Genomic DNA, 25972 nt, shown 5'->3' with positions numbered 1-25972 from the left:
TCTCTACCTGCGTCCTCTCCACCGAAGCTGTGTGTTTGTCGCACATGGGGCTGATCTCCATCCCCCTCTCCCTCTCTCGGTCTCCCTGGTGGAAGAACTCGTCCATGATCCTGTCGGTCCACTGCCGGTACAGATCCAGAGGCTTGGTCGGGTTGCTCAGGTCGGCGCAGTGAACCATGTTACGCAAAACCTGCAGAGACAAAACATTGAAGATGTAACTCTCTTGCATCTCTTTCATGCTCTGCAGACTGTCTGCATCATGTGTTTTTACAAGCGTGCCTCGTACCTGCATCCTGTCTGTGTAGTTGTCCAAGAGCAGCACTCCAGAGCTCGTCACCTTCTTGGTTTCGACCATCGTCTTCAGATCAGCCAGCAGGCTCATGTGTTTGGACATGTCTGTTGCCAGTACCTTGAAGAGTGCAAGACATGGGGGAAATGATGTAAGAAACAATTCAGGGAGGAAGCAATGAAATAGTCAAGACATCACTCGCAGCTTCACAGAGTAATGTTTCCCCTCACCATGTCTATGACCATCCTCCGGAGCGTTTGCCTCTGCTTCTTGGTGAGATTTTGGAAGATGTCGCAGTTGTCTTCCTGCAGCAGTTTGAAGCCCACGGCCAGGTGGTGGTTCTCCAGCACTGACTCATCGTTGTACATCAGAGCCAGCTCGGAGTCTGAAGGCAGAGGGAAGAGGAAAATTAAATGTAATGTCCCTAAAAAAAAAATGTTGTTGTTGGTTCCCATTTAGACAGATCCCATTAAACCATGTAAATATTTCTGCTCATCGTGTAAATGTAGACTAAATAAAACTGTGTTTTTGCGTGAGGACTTACTCGTGTTGATGAGGAACTGGTTGGAAACACCTGGATGGTCCACGTCATGAATGGCTGCAGCGAAGATGGCTGCCAAGATCTCCAGATCAGTGAAGACGGCCTGCGTTTGGACAGGAGGAAGAAGAATAAAGAAATGAGCTCAATGAATGAACAAGCCAAACAAGGTAAGGCATTAGGCAGCGGCGAGAGGCCGGTCTTTTCAATGTGTCATCCTCAGGCATGCAGTTTCATGCTTAACTGCACGTCATGCCAGTCATTAAATCAAAGTGGCCTCAGAAAAAGGTGTGGACGGTGATGCCACATGGTAATGGTGTCACGTGTTGATCAGATGAGGAACTAGAGCTCAAACTATCTAAAATGTAGCTGATTTCATTTATGTCTGTGACTTACATCCAGTGCGGGCGTGGACAGGAGGATATGAGTGGACTGTGCTACGTCGGCGGCGTGTAGGCTGTTGTGGTAGGCCACGTCAGAGTGATAGTGGCCCTCCAGGGTCAGCATGAACGTCACAAAGGTGTCCGCTGGAATCTTGAACGTCCTCATCAGGTCTCGCTCCTGCGTGCGACACACAGAAAGAAAATGAGACAAAGAAGACCTGTAACAGTGAGAAAGTGATCCTTTTCACTGAGAGTGTCTTTTTAATTGATTTGTAGCTGTTATTCACAGCTACAAATCAATTTCAGTGGCTAATGTCAATTTAGCAGATGTTCCTGTAATGACACTGACAGAACATACCGTACACATTGCCTTATTTAGCCATGTGTTGATTTACACCTTCACACTTTTTTAACGTGACGCGGAGGTTCCCCTCACCTGAAATATGGTGTACATGATGGCTGTGAGCGGTCGGTTATGGGAATGCTCGGCCACTCTGAAGATATTCAGGCCCCATTTGTTGATGTCCTCCAGGTCCTATCAGAGAGCAGACTGTGAGCATCTCAGCCGATCACACGATACTCAAGTCATTATAGGGCACAATCTCTCCATTGCTGGCTTACCTTCGACAGCAGCTCCTCCTGGTCTGTCTTGACCCCGAAACGATTGCTGGAGCTCCCAGAGATGCTGGGCGTGTGGCTGACCTTCCTCACCCCGCTGATCTGAGTCATCATCCCAGCCTGCTGCTGCTGCTGCTGCTGCTGCTGCTGGCCCTGCCTCCTTTTCCTTTCCCTTGACTTGGGAACCGGACACGGAAGCTCCAACTCATTCTGCTTATCTGGATAAAAAAAAAAAAAGACACAAAAACAGAGGGGAGACGGTTAAAAAGGGGATTTTCAAAGAGGCTAGGGGGATTGCGTGTTAATCTGGTCCTGTCTGCCTCTGTACTGAGTAGACAAAGTTAACATGGGGAAATAGTTGACCTTTCACACCTACGTGAAAACACATGCACAAGCTGCACTGACAGCCGTTTAATTAGCGTGCAATCCTTCAGTTACTTTGTTACAAACACTTTTCCCTTGACAGTGAAAAAGGTGCAAAAATTGAAGATCAAACAAAAAACATTGACATATAAACATGACAAGTGTGTGAAACACAATGACAACGGGCCAACAAGTGCTAATGAGGTGTTGAATTATGACAATGTTCCGATGTATTCTGAGAAACGCCTTGTAATAACAATCAACAGAATCATGGAAAGCTGGCTCACGAGAAGCCAAAATGTTTGGAAAAGGAGTGACCTGTTAGGATGCGGGTTTGTGTTATGTACATGTGCTGCTCTATGCAGCTGACAGTGTGCATGTGTCTGCCTGTGAACCAAACAAATACTGCAGCGAGAGACAGAGAATCTACCTCAGCTGAACAAAGAAAGCACAGGAAGAAAATGATCTCACTGCACCTGACAGGTGTTAGCTGCAATGCAGATGACAACAAAACCCGAGCTTCAAAGATCAGCTCAGTTTCTCTCTGTGTGTTTGTCTCCATCATGCACAAATCTCTCTCACTGCACCACTTCTATTGTTAGGCTCAGTGTCTCCGACATGCACCCTCTCTTCCCTTGCTCCTCCGAGGCAAGAGGACGGAGGCGTGTATACGAGCGAGAGCAGGGACATGAGTGCACACAGCCCTGATAAGCTGGCTGTATGGGTGTATGATGGTGGTGAGCTGGATGGGAAACCTGCAGGGCAGACTGGCTGTTTGCTGGCTGCCTGTGAGTCATGAAACACTGGCAGGCTTCTCAGAGACAAGGAAACACTGCTGTCTTCCTGATGAATAATGCAGAGTCTATCTGAACCTGATGGCACTGTATGCACATAGACAGACATTCTCCCTCTCCCCCTGATTGCCCCCAATCTCACCAGAGGGAAGTCTTCCCTGAGTTCAACCCCCCACCACCTCCCCTCCCTCCCTCTGAATCTCTCTGCAGTCAGAGTGAGGCGAGGGGACTCTCTGTCACTCTCCTACAGACCAGATCAGACTGGTTTGAGAGCAGTGGGGCACACAAAGTTTCTCTGCTACTTGGCACATGCTTTGGGTGCCACATGCAGACATGGTGTGGCATGTTAAGATACAATGCATGCTTCAATGTGTGTGCGAGCAGTTATTTGTGTCTGGATGTGTGCTGCAGTGCTCACCAAGGAAGGTGTTGGAGATGTACTCTGACACTTGATTGCCTGAGCGACTCATCTCAGACAGGTGGCTTAGCTCCCGGTTCAGCATCCTCTTGAACTGAAGGCAAAAAAAAAAACCCATAAGGTTAGATGCTCTATACAAGGTCATACACATTCATCACATCATTTTCCTGCTGTTTCCGAGCAGCAGAATTAAGTATTTCCTGTTATTTTCCACTGGAGGAGAACATGGCCTCGTGTTTTTTTTATGTGCCATATAAGGACTGTGTTTACGTCTTCTAGGTCCTGGCTTGAGTTAGTCACTCAGACTTGACTGCCGAGCATTTCAACAAACAAAACACAAAAGTGCAGAATATTCAGTCTCGCCATGTTTTTTGCCGACTTCTCGAGGGGAAACAAAATGTGCCATGACGACAAGAATTGTTCTAATGAAACACATCCAACTGTGTGATCAACACATGACAGAGTCTGAGAAATTGGAGACATTTCACCAGAAATGACATGAATATATATAGTATGTTTTCTCTCTCTCTCACACACACACATGCAGACACGCACACGCACACGCAGACACACACACACACACACACACACACACACACACACACACACATACACACATCTATACATCCCATCTATGCCAGATCTCCTCTGGGACACACCTTGATGTATCCCCAGGACACAGAGAACAGGTAGTTGGCCTCAGGCATGGTGCTGAGCTGTGCTGAGCCCCTGGTGCTCCCCAGCAGAAGCCCTCTATGCTCCTCTCTGAGTGGACCCCAAGGCTCAGCGCTGAGCCCTGCAGCTTGAAGCTCAAAATGCCACTGAAGCCCTCGCCTTCCAATGGTCGACTACAGTAAAAACGCCCCAGCTGAACTCTCCAGAGGGGCTGCGGCAGACCCCTACATCCCTGGCCAAATGCGTCTCCTCATAGCTCCCCACCGTTTTCCAGGATCGCAAGCAACTGGCGAGAGTGATGGAATCCCCCTGGATGCAATCAATATTTCCTTTGCTTTTCTCTGGTCCGTCTACCTAACCCTCTTTTACCTCCTGCCACCATCCGAATGTTCTCCGGGGGGGAAATCCAGCCTTACCCCAGCCCAGACTGAGCAAGGCAGGGACGAAGGGCAGGATCTAAGACAGATGGAGAAAGGAAAGGAGGGACGAAGAAAAGCGGAGAGGAGGGGGGGTGGGGGCGCTCTTGCTGTAGAGTCCCCTGTGGCAGAGAGGCTGATGGAGTCTCTCTCTCTCTCTCTGTCTCTCTCTCCTTTTGCCTCCCACCCTCCCTTAACACTAAGCCATGCACAGCACTGCAGAAAATTGGAGTTTGGGAGAATCCCTCTCTCTCTCTCTCTCTCTCTCTCTCTCGTTCTAGCTATTTCTCGCTTTCTCCTTCACTCCTGTGCTCTCTGCAAACCCCCTCCCATTGTCTCTTTCACTCCCCTCCCTTCTGGATCTGCTCCCCCTGCTCAGTAATGCAGAACAGATCCAACACATACTGCGCAATGCCAGGCTTCAAAGCACCACAGCATTTATCACATGGGTGAGGAGACGCTAGGTATTAATTTACCAGACTGGGGTTGGGTCTTTTCTCTTTTTTTGTACATTGCAGGTGCACAATCATTGGCTGCTGCACATATTTTCAGTCCATAATCGCTAGAATACATTATTTAAAGATCTGATCCGAGAACATTGTGTTTCCTTGACTCACTGCAGCGGTATAGCCTCCTAAAAAACGCAGATGATGGCAGACAAACAGATGAGAGAGTTTTCAGTCTGCCGCCCACCGGAGTACCACCAATTGCACGACAACCTGAACGCCATGGCAACAGAGTCACGTGGCCCACCCCTCATTCTTTCTCACGGTGGTCCCCACTCTAAACTCATTGCATCACATCACACACAGACACACTCAAGCATGAACATCCACACACAGGCTTCGACAGCAGGGATGCTCTGGATAGACACAGCTGGGCGAGATGCACTGAAACACACCATCACAGATAGATGTTGCAGGGGGCAGATTCTGATGCAAGATGGCTTTTATGTCAGGAGAGAAATGCACTAATTCAAAACCACATCCTAATCTTTATAATGAACACAGTGGAATAATGGTGCAGTCAATTCTTTTTCCTGAAAATGTAATTGCAGTTTCCTGTTTTTATAAAGCCATTAAAAAGCAAAAAAAAAAAAAGGGCAAAAGAAATCAGACACTATTGTGCCTTTTGCCAGGGCTCTTTTATTTCATACAATGGGGTCTTTTCTCTTCATACTAAACCAGACTCTCTCTGGTCTCAACAGCTGTCTAATAGCTGTCAAGCCGACAGCTAACATCTACTTGACTGTGAAACCTGAATACCACTTTCAAAGCTTTGGCTTTACTAAAAACCCAGACCGCCAGAGGCAGTCCATAAAAATCAAAGAGAGCTCGTAAGGACAAAAATTTGAGCTTGGAATCAGGCGGCTTTATTCCACTCAAAGGGAACTCGTAATTGGTTCTTTAAAGCGGCGGAAAAGCGTGGATTAGGGTGACCTCTAGGAAATGAATGAGGCACAGAGCCACATGTCAGTCAACCGGGGTCATGTAGTTCAGTGCAGACACACAGCATACGCTCACGGCACAGTGACGAGTCTATGAGTGTTCTCAGGAGACTAGATTACTCAATGGATAACGTTTACTCATACATCCTTTTACGTTAACAAAGGGCGCTCACACTCAGAACAAACCCCCTGTTTTTAGGTAACAGAGAGAAGTTACAGCACCATAAAAATCTTGCGGTCAGTTCTCAGAAAATGAAGTGATGAAAACAACTTTTGAATATTCAAAATAGGTGCGCACATGCTTCAGTGCCTCACAAAACAGCAATGTAAATGATATGTTAAGGGTGTAAGACAAAACACTATTTACACCTGAACTCATTAAAATGAACACTAAAAGCGTAGCAAAGTTTCTTAAGCCAAATATGTCACCACACTACACACAGCACTACTCTGTCTTGTTGACCTGAATCTGAAAACAAAAGAAGAAAATCTCAATGTAATAAGGAAAAAAGATGAAAAAAACTGCAAAAAAAACTTGAATCATGTTTGTAAAGAAATTAATTACTTTAGTTCAGTCAATCTATTCTTCATAAATCATACTCTCCATTAGCAGACTGCACAGCAGGCAGCACAATGTAAGAAGCTCCACAACCTACTCACCTTTTTCCAACTTGTAAGCATCTCAAAGTTCTTCTTCTGCTTTTCAGAACAACATAGTCCCATTGTCACTTCACATAAAAAAGCTAACAAAACCAAAAAGAAACGCCGTAAAAGTTCTATGAGCAATAACTCTGTCCTAGGCTCTCGCTTGCTTCCTCTCTCTCTATTCTCTTTTCTCAAGTGGAGTCAGGCAGGAAACATATAGCGATAAAGCTGACTTGACTGACTGGCCTACACAGTCTAACCAGAGACCAATGGCTCCTCCCTTCCACACAGGCCCAAGCATGTGTCCCCACCTACTTCCCCTTTTTACTTGATAAACTAATTCTCTGAAGTCACTTACTGGTAGACATCCTGCTTCCTTACAGGGCCTCCGGCAATAACTAACATACCTGAGCTAATCACTGAAAAGTTCCAGATAACAAGTTTAGCAGACAGCTATGCTGATGTATTGTGGAGGAAAAATGACGTGTATGAATTTGGGAAGTTCTTAAAATGTTGGCTCAGTTCTTACAGCATGCTTGACCTTGACTGAAACAGAAACAGAATTGCGATTGCACAGGAACAACTTGACATCGTACTGCAATACCTCCACTGTGCAATCTGGCAAAGTCCGGAGTGATCCAATGCTGCCTTTGTCCTGTGTGTGGTTGTTTACAGTGTCAACACACTGTGGATTATGCCTTGTGAGTTTTTTCACAGTTCAGTGACAGTAGAAAGACACATTTCCTAGAAGGTGTTGATCAAAACTAGGTAAGAATAGAGTTACAGTAAGAGCAGGTTTTATATTTACTTCCCCCCATTCTGTCTTATTTTCCATGATAACAGCAGATTACAGAGGTAAGACTTTTAATTACAATTAGGCACCATAATCACTGCTACAGCTCGGCTGATCTCCTTACCGCCCTTTCAGTCAAACTGAATCACAACGCTATAATTTAATATCCATTGCCCCTACTACAGCTACAGACCTACCACTACATCTGTTTCAATAATTTTGTCATTTTTTCCCCTCTGAAGACAGCGGCGCTTCAAAGCTGAAGTGACCACACGTGAGTTAAAGTTTCCTACTGGCTAGCACTCTGCTCGGGGGCTTGCTCGCACGCAAACCCGCAAAGCGCTGCACTCCTCTAACTGGATTCAGATGGCAGTGTTTGTCCAAGGCCGTCACCAGCATCAGCATGGAAGTGTGGCGAGGCTAATGATAGTGAGGGGCAGGGAAGCAGCTCCCTATTCTGAGGTCACGGCGACCAGGCTGGCGGTCAGCAGGGTGTGTGGTCCCGTAGCCCCGGATACACCTGCGCCCTTGGACACTGAAAGTGGAGACACCCTGGTTTTGATCGTGGGTTCAATTACATCCTCTCTGGTTCCGAAAAGAAACAGGCTCTTTGTCAACCATTACATCATATAAATGTTGGGAGGGAGCACAAGTCTGCAGATGCTGCATTAATGGTGCAATAATGACACCATGTTTGACAGCAATTTAGCAACAAAAATATGACGAGACTGATAATTGATTTCTTTCCTTTCCTGTACAATTGCACAACAATCGAGCACAGTGAGGAATCAAAACTGTGACAAATGTTGTCCTGTGCCCTTTACAAAACAGAATTGGTCAACAATGCTTAGTGGTGCTACTGGGTCATACTGAGACTCTGACTCACGGCGAACAATGTGCCTAGCCTGGCTGACTGAACTGCTGTATTGCTGCATGGCCTTGTGCTCATTGTCCTGACAGTCCCAGTGACGTGGTTGTCTGTAAAGACTCAACCTGGCTGCTTGGTCAAAAGCGCTGCTATTGTCGTCTGGTAACCAGGGAGCGGAGGAGAGGGGGCAGCGGGGGGCAGGGGAAATTGAGAGACAGGAAGCTTGTGTCACGGTCACAGTCAACCGTCACGGTCTGACAACACCCCTCCCCATCCCAATCCTCCCTCAGACCACAGTGCAGAATACAGACGGAAATGGACAACGCCAACCTGGGTGTTTATAATCTGACGCCGCCGTACAGTCTCCAGTGTCTGCGCAGGGGTTGAGTAATAATGTGCTATGTACAGCAATTTAGTTGAGCTCTGCACAAATGGAATGCGCCTGAAAAACTTTTACGTGCATCAAAGCAAAGGGGAAGTAATTAGTTCTAAATAGCGGCTTTGTGTCATCTCTGAGTACCACGATGTGTTTATTTGTTATCACTTAAACCAAATCGGAAAGCTGACGTGAATATCCAAAACAAAACTGAGATAAAATGCTGGATTTAACTCATCTGTGAAGCCAATTGCTGAGAATGGCTTCCTTATCTATTTAGCTATGCTTAGCAGTGTTCTCTCAGCATGGAAATGTCTGTGTTTTTTCGTATAGACATTCATGGTGTCCAGAGGATGTTCCAGTGACTTTGGTGATCCTTTTACCTTTCCCTCTGCCATCATCTTGTGATTGGTATTTTTGTTTTTTAGTAAGAAATGTTTTAACCAATTTGGATGGGTTGGAATTTAGATTATGTTCCCCTCAGGATAATTTGCAATAACTTCAAAATCAAAATTTGGTTGTGTCCAAAACTGGAAAATAACAACATATAAACAAATTTAAAGACATACTCTTCATGTTCAGATGGAATATCTTGCTAATTAGTGGATGTTAGCATGCTAGCATGCTAAACTAAGATAGTGAATATTGTACACATTAAAACTGAGAGTGCTAGCATTCTAACTGGCATTTAGCTCAATGGGCCACTAAGCCTAAAAACAGCCTCATAAGGCCGTTAGCATGACTGTAGATTCGCAGTCATACAGAAAAATGAATTTCAGTGTAAAGTTCTCAGTTTGCTTAGGCTCCGCATTATACATAAAATATTGCACAACAACTTTAGAGGTATGTGCAGTGTATTGGACTCTTTTTCATTTCAGAGAAAATCTTTTAAATAAATAAATAAAATAAATATTGGCCAACTTTGCTCACATTTCATTGCATTAGTATGCAGTGTAATTATTGAATTGTCGGTTAAGTTTATGTTATTTTGGACAGTAGAATTTATATTTAACCTCTAAATTATCCTACCTCCATCATGTATGTTTGATTGAAAACAACTGTTGATAACCATGTCTGAGGGATCACTGCAAAAAAATGTGTTTATGTATATATTTATGGTATATAAATATATTAGCTGATATATCGATATGAGAATAACAACATTGGCTCCAAAAAATCCAGTATAAGTAGAGCTCTAGAGAATGTGTTTAAGTTTAGCTAGAAGAATAATGGTGCGACTAACTTGTTAACATTTGTGTTAGCAATTCAAGTTTTGCCCACTGGTTTCACTGGTGCTGGATAGTGAAATAAAAATGGTAAAACTTTTTGGTTTTGATTGACCAAACTGCAAAAGTCCCCAAATGCACACAATACTGCACGTGATTGCATAGATCATTGTTGTGGCACTAACACCTTTTAAATGCATAGAGCAGATGTGAACTTGTAAGTATAGATAAACAATGAACAAAGAAAAACATGTTATGAAGGAGAGTAAATTGGGTGCAAGAGAGAAATGATAATATAGCACATTGTATCTGGGTATACCTTTAAAGCTGGTATGAACTTTCCTCTAAAAAGTCAAAATTTTCTCTGTTAATCTTAAACTACACTCGGTACAAACTTATGCCAGTCAGTTAAATGTGACCTTTTATGATGACGTTAAAAGTGTGGACCAATGTCCCACTGAACTCAACCTTACAACATCCTAGCCACACTGAAAATGAGTGACAAATGCATCTGTGTGCATACATCTGATGGTTGGCTGGTTGTGTAACACACTGTATGTCTTATACAGTTTGAATGAGTTGAGGAAACAGAAGCAGAGCAACGCTTCCATGGAATACAGGCTATTCAAACATAGCTCAGTAATCATGTATGCAAAACAGACACTCCTCATATCTTATTTTTTTTTTTTTTTTTACAAGAGATCCATAAAATGACGCCAGCTCACACACTACCACAGAACGGCTGTTAGTTTGCAAGTGCGTCAATGTGGTGAAAAGCAATTTACATTTTGCATACACAAATCGACAACCACACTGTTTGCAACAAAGTCCAATTGTACAGCAACAAGTTCAGGCTCAATGTCATGACCTCTGACAACTATTACATAATACATTAGAATTATAATTTTGTAAAACTGATAGCTGATTGATCTGTAACTGAACCTGTGAAATTATTGTCATTGATCTAAAGTTTGTTAATGGTATGGGAGACATGGCGCTATCAAGTGGGGGTATGGCGTGTTCCTTGGAGGTCTGATTTGGGTTGATTTGCATCGCAGTAGATAGACCAAGGTCTGACACAGTTAAATATACTACAAGTTAAGGTTGCACACTATGACATGATCATAAATATCAGTCATTAAGAGCGTATTTGTGTTTATTTGACAACTTTTTAAACGTATTATTAAGAGATTAAAGTATCTCCTATGCAAGTTGAAAATTTCATCTGATCTCTTGCACGCCAACATTTACAAGATTTGGTGGTTAAGACAACAAAAATGGGACCTGAAATCCACTTTCCTGAAATCCAGAGAAATATACCCATAACAGGCAGCTCAAATGAATATTAACAACTGCATTTTCCATAAACAAAAGTCTCATGTAAAAGAGGACAGACCTGAAGCTCAGACAGTCACATTATATTGGACATAAAGATGCAAAAGCTTCCTGCTTCCTAACAGCTTCACAAACACACTGTTTACACACACACACACACACACACACACACACAAACACACACACACTCTATAAAGGCTAGATTGTCCTACCTTGTTGGAGGCCATGTCGCTGACTGAGCGGTAGGTCTGGATGGTCTCCAACTGGTCCAGACACCAGTCCAGCTCCTCCATCGTCTCCATAGCCAGCTTCTGGTAGGATTCATCTGCCAATAGACACATGGACACGTAATCAGGCCCGAGAGGATCCATGTCCATAGCAGAGCCCCCTGGCACAATGCATTGAGGTCCGAGGTTCCCAGGGTTGCTTGATCTGACAGAGGACTGGCCTGTGGGACATCCCGGAGACGCAGAGGAAGAGGGGGAGGTGTGTACGCAGAGCTCCTTCATCTCGTCACGCTCCACCACCTCAGAAAAGTTCAAGGAAGTCGTACTCTCAGACACACTGAGGCTAGAGTTACTATTTGCCGACTCTCTGTAGTTTCTTTCAGTTCGTACCCCCTCTTTCCCTCACCCTCGTGTGCTCTTCAAACCCCCTCCCACTCGGTCTGGTCCCCCCGCCCTCCCTCAGGCTCGCTCTCATTTATCCCCCCGCCCAAGTACCACTCTGCTGAACTAGTGGCGTGCAAAGTAGGCGGTCTGCTGCCTCCTGCTGTTGATGTGCCTGTGACCCCCCCTCCCATTTAAACACATACAAATGCTGTGTACATACCGTTACAGTACACAAAGCCACTGCCTGAAGAGGGGCTTTTGGTAAAAGAGCTTTGCTTTTTTATGTGGAACAAATGCATCTCTATGATATCTAATACATAAAAACTATGGGGAGAAGAAGTAGAAGAGAAAAGGGAGCAAAGGAGAGTAAGAGAGACAAACCGACATGCACTTATTTGATGTTACACTGCTGCAAAGCCAACCACTTAAACCCCCTCCACTCCCGGTGACTTCCTTTCTGAAACATGCAGACCACTTCAAGGCTGCACTCTGCTGAACGGCAGGAGCAGCTCACACCACACCACCATGCTGCACAAACTCTCTCTCTCCTCTCTGAATCTCTCTGAGGGAGGAAAAAAAATTATATCAAACACCAAACTCTGTGTTTGCACAAGCAACACGAGAGGCAAACTTTGACTCCCTGAATTGGGGGGAGGCCAGGCCAGGGTCTCGCTGTGTGCCAAAGAAACTAAAGCGCTTCCTCTTTGGCCCTGAACTCACACAAAACAAGGAGCGGAATTACTGAATGGTGGAGTGACCGCCGAGGACAATTGTAGCTGTCAACTCAATGAAATTGCTCTGTTGTTAGCATCTGTGTTAGACACACACGGAGGAAGGAAAAAAGCAGTTTTATGAGAAATGCACTGAGATGATAAAACATGCGGTAACAAATTAATAAGGAGCGTTCTCTGATTTACAGAGGAGACTGTTGATTCAACAAATTTCTGCCCGGAGGTAGGGAATGCTGAACGCATCTGGATCCCCCACCTTCCCTTTTCTATGGAAAAGACTGATCTCTACTTCATAGGGCTTCACACATGGAAGAGATTTAGCCCATATGCTTAGCACAACAGGACAGCCAGCGTGCTGCTCCCCAATTTACGTCAATATAGTGGATCAAAGCACTTCAAAGAACAGTGATGGCGCACAGACTCTGAACCACCAGTGTTTAACAAAGAACTTCAATGAAATCTCAAAAAATAAATGTGCCTCTGAGGAAACCTCCCAACATTGAATGATAGCAGAACAACATGATGACAGTGACTCTTCTGAATCCAAAAGGAGAGTCAAGTTTCAACCTTTTTAAGCCTGACTGTGGTTTTATAGAAATCAGGCCACTGGCTCCTCAAATTACACGAGTGCGACTGCTAGCACTAGCCTCATAGCTCAGGTCAGACCGATTTTCCTTTACTTCAGCTCCAGGTTGGACAATTCAAAGAACCCTTGGCTACAATATACTGACAGAGGCCAAGCCTCATGGTCCAAACTATTCACAGGAACCACCGGCATCCAAGCCATGTAAAAGTCAGTGACATGGAGCAGAAATCAAAGCAGCTCATGCACGAGGCGGTGAGCTGTTGAAACAGGGTATAAACCAATATGCGGCCACTTGAGCCATAGGGGCAGGAGACATTGCCAAGAAGGTGCGACCGCATCCTGCCCCCGTTCCCTCCAATGAAGGCATATAGAGACATAAGACAGTTTAACAGGGAAGTTGGGAAACATCAAAGGCTTGGCTCATTGACGCTGCCTGTATGACCGGGATTCAGGTCATTTTGAAGCTGGCGGCTGATTTATATACACGGTCCAGAATCTGATGGCAGGAAAACCCCTCAGATGTAGAACAAAAGTTTACTGGTTTCAGTATTTGGCTTCAAGCCACTTGCCTTGAGCAAAATGACTGAAGCAGAACATTATTCATCTGTTGTGTCGCCTAAAACTGACAACAGCTGGACCTGGGGCCATGCCTCTCAACATGATACATGTTGTAATAAAGTAAGTTTGAGTCGAGGCTGTGATTAAAACAAAGCTTTGCGCAGACATGCACACAGCAGAAGTAGACGGAACCTGCTGAATCCATCATAAAAACAGTGTGCTAAATGGGCTGACAGACATTTCACAATGTCACCAGTCAAAGGTGGCGTGACGCACTTTGAGTCTGAAAAACCTGCTTCCAGACAGAGTGCGAGGTACTTTTCCAGCCTGTTTTTTCAGTCTATTTTTTTTTCTTCTGTGAGTCCTAATGCTTTGGCCATATGCTGGAGGCTGCTGAGAGGACAACAGACCTCAGTGTGCAGACAGACCCCGTCTGCCTCCCCTCTCTCCCTTTTCCCTCCAACTCTCTCCCCTATAGGGCCACAAACCGGCCTCTGTGAGAGCCATCAACTGCACCAACGACCGAGGCTGTGCTCAAACACCCCTCCACCCCCAACCCTTCATTCCCGCCCAGGACACCTTCCGCTCACATCCACCTCACACTGCCCCTCTCTGTGCTCTCAACCTACCCCCCAAAAACCTGTTTCCCTCGCCGTCTGGCTGAAGCTTGGTGTGCAGCCTATTATATCTATCTATTATACCGACTGATAAACTGCAGCCAGTTGCTGAAGAAGCATGCAGATGCTTTACTCCTTTATTTACTCCTAGTAAAGTAGTAATACTGAACAGTACTGATACAAGTACTTAGAATTGAAATTTCAGCATTCAAAAATGTGAAAAAAAATGTAAATGGTGTCAATGATTAATATATACATTTATTCTATTTTCAAAATTATTGATGCAATAAAATGTAAGATGCATTTGAATGTCATAGGTGCCAATTTCAACGACTTTAGTGGTTTGCTTCACCAACTTTCTATACTATTGGGTAGTTAAAGCCACACTGCTGAAAACCATTGGCTACCATCTGACAACTATTTAGCTCAGGCCAAGGACCCTTAGCTGATACAGAGACAGAGCCGAGACCCTGTTACATAAAATGGATAAAATTCAATTGCCATGTATACGGTAGACAGCCTGGCAGCAGTTGCAGCATCGCTGATATAAAGCATATTACCTTCACCCTCTGAAATCTCTGAGGGGTTTTATAGATGTGGCAGGTATGTCAGGGTCCCCTGCATGATAACAAAACAATCCACTCAAAAGAATGTCCATACACTTGGGATAAAAAAAAAAACAGAGAGCTGGACAAAGCGAATTAGTGCACGATGGGTGGACAATTAATTCTTTATTTACATTTATTTGCTAATAATATACTGGATTCATGTTAATGTGTATTTCCGCTCAGTTGGTAGGACAGTTGTCCCATTAACAGAAGTTCTGTCCCTACTGCAGCAGCCCAGGGGTCGAGTCTGACCTGTGGCCCTTGTGTTGATAATTTTGTCTCATTTCTTTCAAGAGATTTCTGCATAAGATACATACGCAACATTTGAAAAAAACCCAACAAAACAAAAAAAAAAGAAAAAAAAAAGTCTGCACTTCAAACAATGCGTTCCACATGTTTGCTCATTGATTTCTTTACCTGCAGAATTATATTCTTAAAGATCTATATAAAATGCATTTTATTTCATGTTTCGTATGTTAACTCTAACTATAGCTATCAATGCCCTTGAATGAAAATGGAACATGTCTCCCTTTATAGTGAAGAACGAATAGAAAGCAACAAAATTCACAAATAGTATTTCAAAATGATTGGAACATAAAGTCATTGAATAGCTGTATGTTGCTCTACTGGCTACAGTTTCTGTTGAGTAGCATTACAAGACTTAGTAGCATTACTTGACTTAGAGCCAAGTTGAGTTTTAATGCAATGTTTGAGTTTACTCTGTGAAGTTGACTTTACTGCATTGACTAACATGACTCAAGCCTTGCTAATCACACTAATTTGACTTGTCAGGAAACAATTGGGCCACTTTCAATAGAAGGTCTATGAAAACACTTGAGTCATCATCGTCAGTTACACTGTAAACGCAAACACACACATTCCTCATCATGAAGGAGAAAAGACTTTAACATTGACACATGCACATACTTGGGGCTGTTTGTGTTTCACTTCGCACCAAACGTGAAGCCGAGGCAAGCTCAGGCTGAGCCATGAATCACCTTTGTATCACTCCCAATGTACGTCAGTTCAGTCATGTCAGGGGAAAAACAGAGTTTGATACAGCAAAACAGATGAATGAAGAGAAGGAGAGAAGCACTTCACTTCCAGAAAATGTGATATCTATCTCTTCACGTGAACACTCAACTCAGTACACGCCTGGTGGGAAAATACACAAAAGTTGTGAATTCATTGTATTTGATCAGTGACTAGCCTCCAGCAATTTTAACTATTTGTTCTTTAATGGTGTCATTTTCAATGTGTATATGGCTTCGTATTCTTATAATTAATACATTTACTACTTCATTTTTCCACGTACTGTTAGGTATAAAGTTTTATTTATTATTTCTAAATTAAATTTTGCACTTTTTGGAGGATTTTCTAGGCAATTCTGAGTGCTTTCTAGAGACAAGTGAGATAATCAGGAAAATAAGTTAGACAATAACATAATCAAAACAAATCCCAAACAGTTAACTTCAAACTGCGGTTAACTGTGGCTGCTGTTTGCTAGTTAGCACAGTTAGTCATGAAGCTAGCCGTCCAGACAGGGAGCGTTGGGTGTTTTTACACTGCTAGCATGGAAGCTTTAGACCAGGACGGGGCTAGCTGGTTCGCAGGCTAACCTCAGTAATCCTTTTTGCAACACAGGAATAGCCTGGATATTGTAACACCATAACTGTTATTTGTATTCTGTTGATAATTTCAGTTTTTGAATGTTTTCAAATAATATTGCATCTTTGTACTGTATACAAACCCACTATTTATTTTCTTAAACTATCAGCAGCATACAGATCAGTATCTTTATTGCTGTATTCCACTCATTGGCTGTGTCATTCTTCCTACATTAATGTAGTTGGTTTTATAATGTATTGTGTGAGCGTGTACTCTGTTGTTTGGTTTTTCATTGCTGGCCTCTACCTACCACTCAGATTCTTATCTTATCAGATTCTGAGGAAAAATGTCTCACGGTCAAAGACAAATATCAAATTTTCCTATTGTCAGAGCAATAACAGGGTTATATGCAAGGTGTAGCATTTGGATACCTCAATAAAATGTTTAAAGCGACATTTAAAGTGACAGGGTTAGGGTTGGCGAGGTGGACATTTACAGTAGGTCCAACCCCGAAACCACGGCATCACCCTTTGTCTCCTCTCACAAACAACCCACACAACTGATTATGTCTCTTCATAGTTTACATCTGTAGCATAATCTACTTAACTATCAAAACAAGAGGCTTCCATACAGACAGACACGTACACACAGACACACACACTCCTCATCACAGCCTGTTTGACAGCCCCTTCACAATGCACCATGGAGCTGTGTTGGCACGGGCTAGCTTGAGGGATGGGCCGCAGCGAGGTTTATGACTGTGCTGACGTCAATGACATAATTCAAATACTTAACCAGGCTGCACGCTTCAAGCCCTCCGGATCCTCTCCTCTGGCTGCAAGCCTGGAAAACCTGACATGGAGTATTACAGACAGAAGTGGAGTGCACTGGCCAGACTGTAAATGACGGGTCAAATTTGTTCTGGATGTAATTTTGTGGTAAGATGTCTGTCTCTGTGTCCATCCAACCCTCTGTGTGATTATTATTTTAAATTTTACACAAAGAATTGTGGCTTAAACAAAAAATCATCCAGACAAACCAGTAAGGTTAATCTCTTTGAATGATAAAACACTGTTACCAGACAGCAGATTTATAAACATTTAATTAAAATTATTAACACAATTACAGACACCACTCCTTTGCTTTGGTTTCTATATATCATAATCTGCATATTATATTTATGCACACATGGACTTACACACCTTCAGACGAGACAGATCCACCTGCCCTGATTTGAAAGTGATTACTACTGTTCTTAAGCCCCAAAAGGCAGATTACTTTAGATTAATACCTGCTATTCTTCTTCATTATTCTTTTAGAGTAACCTGTTTCAGATTAGTCTATCATAAATTCTCTTTCAGGACATGTTTAGAAAAACAGACAAAAGATGAATGAGTAATTCTTATTGTGTTAGGCCCCACACCCCGGGCCATTTACGCATGCAGTTTTTCAGCAAGTCATGTGTCTATTCAGTTTCAAAGCAAAAACAAACTGGGTTGTTTAAATGTTTTCTGACATACTGAATTCATTTTGCACAGTTTGCATTTTTGTGAACTGGCTTAATGAGCATCTGACATGCATTCCACAAAGAAAGACAAACCGTTCATTTTTGTCAACAAAGACTGTAACACTTTCATAATCTAAGAACAGATAAAAACACTTCAGCATTTATAAGGTGATATAGCCCTTGGCGCAAAAGGCAAAGTCATGAGAAGTCTTTTACAATTGTACTCAAACTCAATTACTCAATTTTTTCTTTGGAATGCCTGAAAGGAAACTTGATGAAAGGGCACAGCAATGGAAACACACTGCAATACAAGGTAATATTATACTGAATCATACTAAGATGCAAAATGATGTGTCATAGCAACTATGATGGAACACACCTCAAATCTGTAGTCTTCACTGAATAAAATATAACTCACCTGAGAAAATTCATAATACATTCTATAAATTTTATAGGGATCTTAAGTTCGAAATTCTGATATATCCTACAATTGCTTAAATAGTTTGGCATTTTGGGAAATAGACTTAATGTCCTTCTTGCTGATCATGAAATGAGAAAAAATTGATACCACTCTCATAAATGTCCGCTAAATGGAAGACTTCAGTCAAAGACCTTTTAGCTTAATATAAACACTGGAAACAGGGAGAGAGAACTAGCCTGGCTCTGTCTGCAGATAACAAAATATGCCTACATACATCTCGAAAGAAGTGCCTTGGTTTCATATAGACCAATGTATATTTTCTATGGATTAAACAAACAAGATTCTTTAGAGGTGCAGGTACTGTAGATATATTTTGTTGTCTTTGGACAGAGGACATTCAACAAACAAGATTTAACATGTAAGTTTATAAGCTGTGAACTTCAGAGATGTTAATTAACACTGTTAATAATTACATGTTAATTTTGTACTTTGTAATTTTGTAATTATGTTCATATGTATATAGGGGTTTATTCTATTCTATTCAATTCTATTCTATTCCATTTCTTACCATTTAATCATATTGTGTATTTTTTACTATGTTTTTTTTTTGTTAAATACTACTGTCCTTTGGCTGTTGTGGCAAAAAAAATCCCCTGTTTGTGGGAGAGTAAAGGAATACTGATTTTGATTGTGACTGAACAGAGCCAAAGTTTAGCAGCCTAGCTGCCTGGCTGCTTGCTGTAACCATTAACATAACCGACAAATTTGAGAATGTTGACATATTTCTTTAATGGTTCAATTTACACATAACCCCATTAGTTTGTGTTCCGACTAGCATATGTCCACTAGTCTTAATTTAATAGAGGCAAATCTGAGAATAAAGGAATGTATAGTAAATGTAAAAATGTACACTGTCACCACAATGTCTCAAAATCTTATGAAATATATTCTCCAGTCTAGTATTAATATCTCATTATATCAATATCTCATCATATTATGGGTCAGTTTCAGTGAAAAAATTAAAACCCAGATTTTCAATATTTCCAATATTAAGTATTAACACAAACTTAATATAATAATTTTCCCACAACTGAATGAACAAACTCTTCTCAGAGGAAAACAAGGTCACAGAACACTGTTTGAAGCTGAAAGGTGGCAGGGATCACCAAATAATAAAAAAAAAACAACATAAAAGATAAAAGAGTATGAAACTGTCTTGGCCTTTAAGGTCAGGTTTTTTATTCAGTTATGAAAACAAAGAGTTTGTTTGGGCATTAAAAATAAAATCAATCTGTGAAGATCTCTCTCTTTCGATTACAATTTCTTCCCCAAAACTACATAGTGCACTGTTAGACAGACACAATCACCTCGAAAGTAATACTTCTGTGAGCTAAAGGGACTTAAGATTTTAGACAAAGTAGTTACAAGGAAGGAACAGCTTGTATTTCTTCTTTGTTTATCCTGTTTTTTTAGTTTCATTTTTTTTCCAGTTGAGGTTCAAAGCCTACTTGCTAAAAGAAACAACATGCTGATTTTTAAGTTGAAGTAGGGCAGACTGCTTGGGCCAACAGGTTCCACTTTGGGCAGTGCTGCCTAAACATTAATTTGTTATGGCATTGTGTAAACATTCATTTCTCAATACTGACTCCTAGAACATGAAGAGGTTTCACATCCCCTTCTTGGTCAAATAACTAACCATGGCCCCTGGAGTCCCAGCCATCTGGGACAATATTCAACAAGTGATGACTGTCACTGACTAATCATCAATCTTTGACGGTCAAAGACGTCATTACCAAGCATTCTCCTCAATAGTACTAATTTTCAGGCGTAATATAGAGGAAAGCCTATAATCTGAACCAGTCAGGGAAGAGTGAGCCCTTTGTTGACTGCAGGGTTCATGGGACTACATGTGATCTGGCCAATATGGTTTGTGAAGCGTAAACTGCAAACTCACATGAGGAAAACTACAATCTCCTCACGTTACTGGAGTAAGATGGTAAACAGCCCAGAATGACGCATTTGGAGCTGAGCAGATCTTTAATATGCCCCCCCCACCCCCCCAAGTTTTTTATGCTTCTTATGTACTTTCACCCAGTGACTGTGGTCACGTTCCTGCTCTTTTTGTTTATTTCATCCAATCTGACCTTTTTTCTGCTTCTCCCATATCACATCTGATTAAAAGACTCAAAACTCTGACGTCTCTCTCTGACCTTTGCTGTGTTTTTGTTCTCTCCCGTTTCATTCCCTCCAACAATTTGGCATATCTCTCACATGTTCTTGAACCCACTCTCTGTGTCTAACCTCACTATCTTTCTGCAGAAATTCACACTACTCTCTCTGGAGTGTTTTACTCATTTTCAATGTTTCCATCTTAAAGTTTCATAGAACTCCTTATCTATGTGATATTTGACGCAGGTACTGTATATTTTTCAACACTGTGCATATTGCCTCACTAAATAACCCAGACACAAAACAGGAAAAATCTGTTCTCCTTTTCCGGGCAAAGAGTTGAGGAAAACGAGACAGAAAGCAGCAAAGAGGATATGAGGGCATATGTCCCTGTTATATTGTTAATTGTTGTAATGTCCTCCTTAACAATTTGAACAATTACTATTATTTAGATGCAGGTGGGCTGTATGCTCTTTGCATACTAAGGAAAAGCTGGAGACATATATTCTATGGCGGGACTTGAGTAAAAAAGATGTATCATTAGAAACATAAGTGTACTTTTCTCAGAGGTTTCAAATCAACAGAGTACATCCCATTTGTTTTTCTCAATCTATCTTGCCGGAGGCCAGTAACGCAATGGTTTCACTCATCAGAGTTTACTCTGAGAAGGTCAAGGTTTGTGAGAAGTGTGGAGGAGGAAGGACAATAAGAGCCTCACAGTTGTCTCCTATTTTTTCCTGCTGCGGGACGCTCCTAGCAGCCCATCTGTGCTGATAGGAAGTGGAGAGCACCCGTGTGCAGGCTGTGCTGACGTCAATCGCGCTTGAAGAACCAGTGCAGCAGGAACTAATATCCCCACCTCCCTCCTCTCTTTCTCTCAACCGTCCTCTCCCTCCTTTTCATCTACCTGATCTGAATCTGAACCATGAATTCTCTTACGGTGTTTCTCACACTCTCTATGTCCCACTGTCCGGTCAAAGCGTCAGTTCATGGGAATTTTTCTGTTGTTATCAAGGCAGAGCTTCCTGTATCCATAACTCAGAAGATTGCAGTTTCTATTTGAGCCTGCAAAAAATGCTCCAAGATAATGCACGTTGGATGTGCAGAACACTCTGATAATCCGTTAATTTTCATATAAGCAAAAATGTCATATATTTTCTGGTTTCATATTTTAAATGTGAGGATTTGTTGCTTTCCTTTGCAAGTTATGATAGGAAACGAAAAGTCTTTGTTGTTTTTTTACTGTTGGATGGTCAAGAGATGAAATTTGGACAATCTTTTGACATTTTATCGACTAAGTTAATTCTTACTAAATTAACTGATTAAATAATCAGTAGTTTATGATTAATGAAAATAATTATCAGTTGCATCCCCACTGTGCAGATTTTTGTCACATGCCAGTGAATTTCCATGTCTGGCTTTAATGCATGAAACTGCACGTGCTTGGGATTATTTTGGGATCAATATCTCACATTCTTTTGTATCACTGAAATCTTTTGCAGAGCATGGTCCTCCACAAACAGACAAAGAGCAGTGAATTCCATTGCATGCATGTGCCAGTTTCCCATAGTTCCCAGAATCATTGATCCTGATGAGGGTGTGATTAGGGTTACGGTTAGGCTTATACTGGAATGCTTTGGACAGGACTCACCTGACAGGCAGACTTTGGTGACAGAAGGTTGATTGGCAGCGGGAGACTTTCTGCAACCAGAGAGAAACTAGTCTGTAACTGTATCACAAATGGTTGCATTATTTTTTCCACAGTTTGATCTGGTTTCAGCAGCAGTCAATGTTGCCATAGCACAAACAAACAACAGGTGCTTCTACAGTTCTCTGAACTGGTAACAGGTCAGATTTTCTTGGGACGTTGTCATTTCTGATTCAGTTTTGGCTCACTGTGACCTCTCTCTCTGAGGTCATATTGACTCTTTGTTCACCTCTGAAAAAACCTTATGAAACTGCTGCAAATGACCCAGTTCAGTGATCAGAGGGAGCTTTCATGCACTCTTCAAATGAGATGAAGAAACCTCTTCTTCCAGCAATAAAATAAAATAAAATGTCACTGTGTCCAGTTTAAGTCTTAAGTGCTGGAAACCAGCTTCAGCATTAAAAGCTCAAGCTCTCTAAACTTGGTTTAAAGTCAGTGGTTCCTTCAAGAGAATGTCACATTGAGAGCTTTTTTGATGCACTAGCGCCCCCAAGTGAGGCATGTCGGCATCTTGAATTGTGGCATCTCAACAGATTCCTGAGAGCTAAAATTTCTCATGCAGCTTTCCAAGAAAGATCATATCAGGGATTTCTAGCAGTACATGAATTACAAAAAACACCATTATTGTTGCACAAGTCCCCATTCTCATAAAGTACTTGCGGATACTCAAATAAAAAGATGAGTTGACTTACTTATGGGATGCACACTGTACATTTGTCAAGGTGGTGAAGTTATTTCTGACGGTTCGAAGGCTTGCCAGAACCTTAAGAATAAAATTAGACAAAGCAATGAGAAGAAGCCACAGGAACCACTGGTGGTGTAGAAAGGAAAGGAATATTTACATGAAAAAGAAGAAAAAGGTATGTAATAGTTGTTGAGGATTCAAAATTGACATTGACAAAAGGTTTGAGAGAATACACACAGCGATAACGTGACAGTTTCATTGAGATTCTACTTACTATTGTGATAATGTTGAAGCTACAAAGTTTGGAGCTGATTATGCTGATTGTTGAGCCTGCATAATTTACAATTGTTAATTAGCACTCTTTGCAGCTGCATCTCAATACTGAATCGTGCTCATTGCTCCCACTACCATCCAAAACAGGATACATTTTTAACCTTTAGTAATTACTGATGGAGATTAGATCAAATTCAGCAAGGTAATAACACCTGGGTTTTCTCTTAAATATGTTCTAACAAGGTTGGACACTATAGTTGCTGCATTCATTAGAAAAAGAGCAGCACAAAAAGTACTGTTACCTTTCAAGATTCAAAAAGAGACACAATCATCACATAACATAATTTTTACTTGGAACTTACTGAGCCAATCAGAGAGCCGAATTTGAGTCTAAAATGACTTGCTGTGCTTACTAAAGGCCACCAGGGGGCAGGTAAGTTAATTATGAAGTGCTTCTCATCCGAAAGCCCCTTGAGGAAAATTAAGTTTGTCTACGAAAAAAAAAAATCTACTTAGCAAAATTAAATTAAGATGACTTTGATTTATTTACTTTTAATCAGCTCTTACCTGCGCAAATGGAGTCACAATCAAGTCCTCACCATGCCTGAAATGGGGTGAGGAAACATTAAAGCACAAACACACACTGATAAAAGTTATACAACACTAGTCTCTTTAATCATCATTTCAACTCACAGTTCTCCAACAATTGAAGAGTTTCGAGACAAGGACTTGGGTGACAAGTCGTAGTCGCTGTCGGAGCGGTACAGGAAGGACTCCCGGCGCTGGCCATGGCTCGCCAGGTTGGGATGTAGGACCAGACCTGAACCTGGGGATGCTTGCATGTCTGAAGGACTGCAGCACAACGATGGGCCATTCTCGACTTCGAAGCTAAGAGAAAAGCACAACAGTAAACAGTTAAACAAGTGTTACTAAACTGCTTAGAAGATAGTCATTTCATAAAACTGGGCTGTCACTGTCACTGGGCCTGGAAATATTTCTTAAATCAAGGCTTCATGACAAAAACAGAATCTTTTTACTGTGGTGTCTTTGTGACTGCACAATTTATTCAATTCACTGCACATGTAATGGCAGTAACTCTGCTATATGCTACTGTCATTCATTGTTTAACATAATTCCAACAAATTATAAATGCTGTTGGCAACTGTGCAGGAGAGTTAACTGATTAAGTGACTAGCCGATCAAAATAAAATGAGTTTCCATCTATTTTGATAATCTGTTAATTGCCATTCAAGCAAAAATGTCATATTTTATGGTTTCATATTTTAAATGTAAAGATTTGCTACTTTCCTTTTGCTCAAAAGGTAGAAAACTTAAAACTACAAGAATACACTACGCAGCACCTAAATGCTCCCGCTGTTTGGTAGTGTACTGCGAGTTATGCAGTACGCTTGTCATGTTTCAGGCAATGGTTGTCTGGTCACAAATCATATTACAGCTGAAAAGTACACTAAAATGTGTTTCTAATAATATTTGATGCGAAGAACGGGCAATGCAGTAACAGATTCTTGATTCATCTTTGAGTAACACTGATTAACACTTTTTACTGTTTGATCTGAGTTGCCTGTCGCCCCTCTTTTTCGACTTTGTTCGAATTCTTTGTACACTCTGCAATTCCAACAGCAGTCCCAGAGCTGGCAAAGAAAAAATGCTGTTGTTTATTTTTTGAAAGCAAATGAGCTATGAGCTCTGGGTACAGAAAGTTTAACATTATTCATTTACATGCACTGCCCACACTGTTTTGACACAAAGCTGGTTGAAATTTGCCTAAGTTTACCTTTAAATAAATCAAAACAATCGTTAATTTATCAAGTACTTTCAATAAACTGCCATTACACATTGACTTGCGCAACGTGTTCATGTATCCCATCCAGGAAAGAGGTGGTTGCATAAACCCAAAAATGATTACTCATCCATCCATCCATGGTGCAGAAACCAGACTATTGTGCTCATTAAATAAGTATGCTTTGCTGGTCAGTGACAGGAGGGGAGGGGTTGTTTTATTGTAAACTGCTGCTCTGGTCTGTGTCTGTCCATGACAGCTCCACTCATTCATCCCTACTTAGCAGCAAAGACAGGATCAACTCTTTGTAGTGTTTATGTTAGGCATATTATAGTATTCAATCTGTTTTTTTTTTTTATGATGGATACACTCAACCACACTCAATGGTTTTTAAAAGTCTCTACCTGTTGAGGGAATGCAGATGGTGAGAACAGTACTTCAAACTGGAACAAAAATCAAATAGTTAAACAAATAGTTTTGTGTAAACATAGAGCAAACATCTACAGTACATCTACCCAGCATGTTTGCTGATGCCACAGTGAAACCACCAAACATGCACAGATGGATATAATCCATGTCTGTTTGTCAGCATGGAGCGGGTGCAGAAGGAGAGATATTGTGTAACCAGATGATCAGGTCAGATGGACCGGAGTTTAGACGGTCAAAATGTCAACGTCCAGCAGGAATAACAGATACCACAAATGATGAATAACTCTCACTAAGTCCTGAGTTTAGCCAGGATAATATGAACACAGGTTGGATCTGGAAGACTGATAAATAAAACACACTATTTCATTTCTTTAGTCCAACTGCAGGAGAAAGGTGTCCGCAATCAAACATCTTATAGCTTTCACAAACATGCTCACCACTTAGCCAGCATCTCTCAAAAAAATCTCTTCTAGGGG

At 41.8% G+C, this 25972-nt stretch overlaps 1 protein-coding gene across 7 annotated transcripts in view; it reads right to left on the bottom strand.

The window, feature by feature from the left end:
- LOC119010959 (cAMP-specific 3',5'-cyclic phosphodiesterase 4B-like) overlaps positions 1-25972 on the bottom strand; it is a 55557-nt gene that overhangs the window by 2551 nt on the left and 27034 nt on the right. For all 7 annotated transcript variants that reach the window (XM_037083610.1, XM_037083612.1, XM_037083611.1 and 4 more), the window contains 13 exons: positions 23960-24154; positions 23834-23870; positions 23001-23071; positions 22252-22301; positions 11397-11509; positions 3404-3497; positions 1832-2046; positions 1647-1745; positions 1224-1388; positions 834-933; positions 520-674; positions 287-409; positions 8-190 (listed from right to left, as the gene is read on the bottom strand). In XM_037083610.1, coding sequence (XP_036939505.1) covers positions 8-190; positions 287-409; positions 520-674; positions 834-933; positions 1224-1388; positions 1647-1745; positions 1832-2046; positions 3404-3497; positions 11397-11509; positions 22252-22301; positions 23001-23071; positions 23834-23870; positions 23960-24154 — 1600 coding nt within the window. The remainder of the gene's footprint in view (positions 1-7; positions 191-286; positions 410-519; positions 675-833; positions 934-1223; positions 1389-1646; positions 1746-1831; positions 2047-3403; positions 3498-11396; positions 11510-22251; positions 22302-23000; positions 23072-23833; positions 23871-23959; positions 24155-25972) is intronic.

The sequence above is a fragment of the Acanthopagrus latus genome, chromosome 21, assembly GCF_904848185.1.
Source record: "Acanthopagrus latus isolate v.2019 chromosome 21, fAcaLat1.1, whole genome shotgun sequence".
NCBI classification, from domain to species: Eukaryota; Metazoa; Chordata; class Actinopteri; order Spariformes; family Sparidae; genus Acanthopagrus; species Acanthopagrus latus.
The sequence above is the reverse complement of the archived record's forward strand: the minus strand, read 5'-3'. Positions and strand labels throughout refer to the sequence as shown.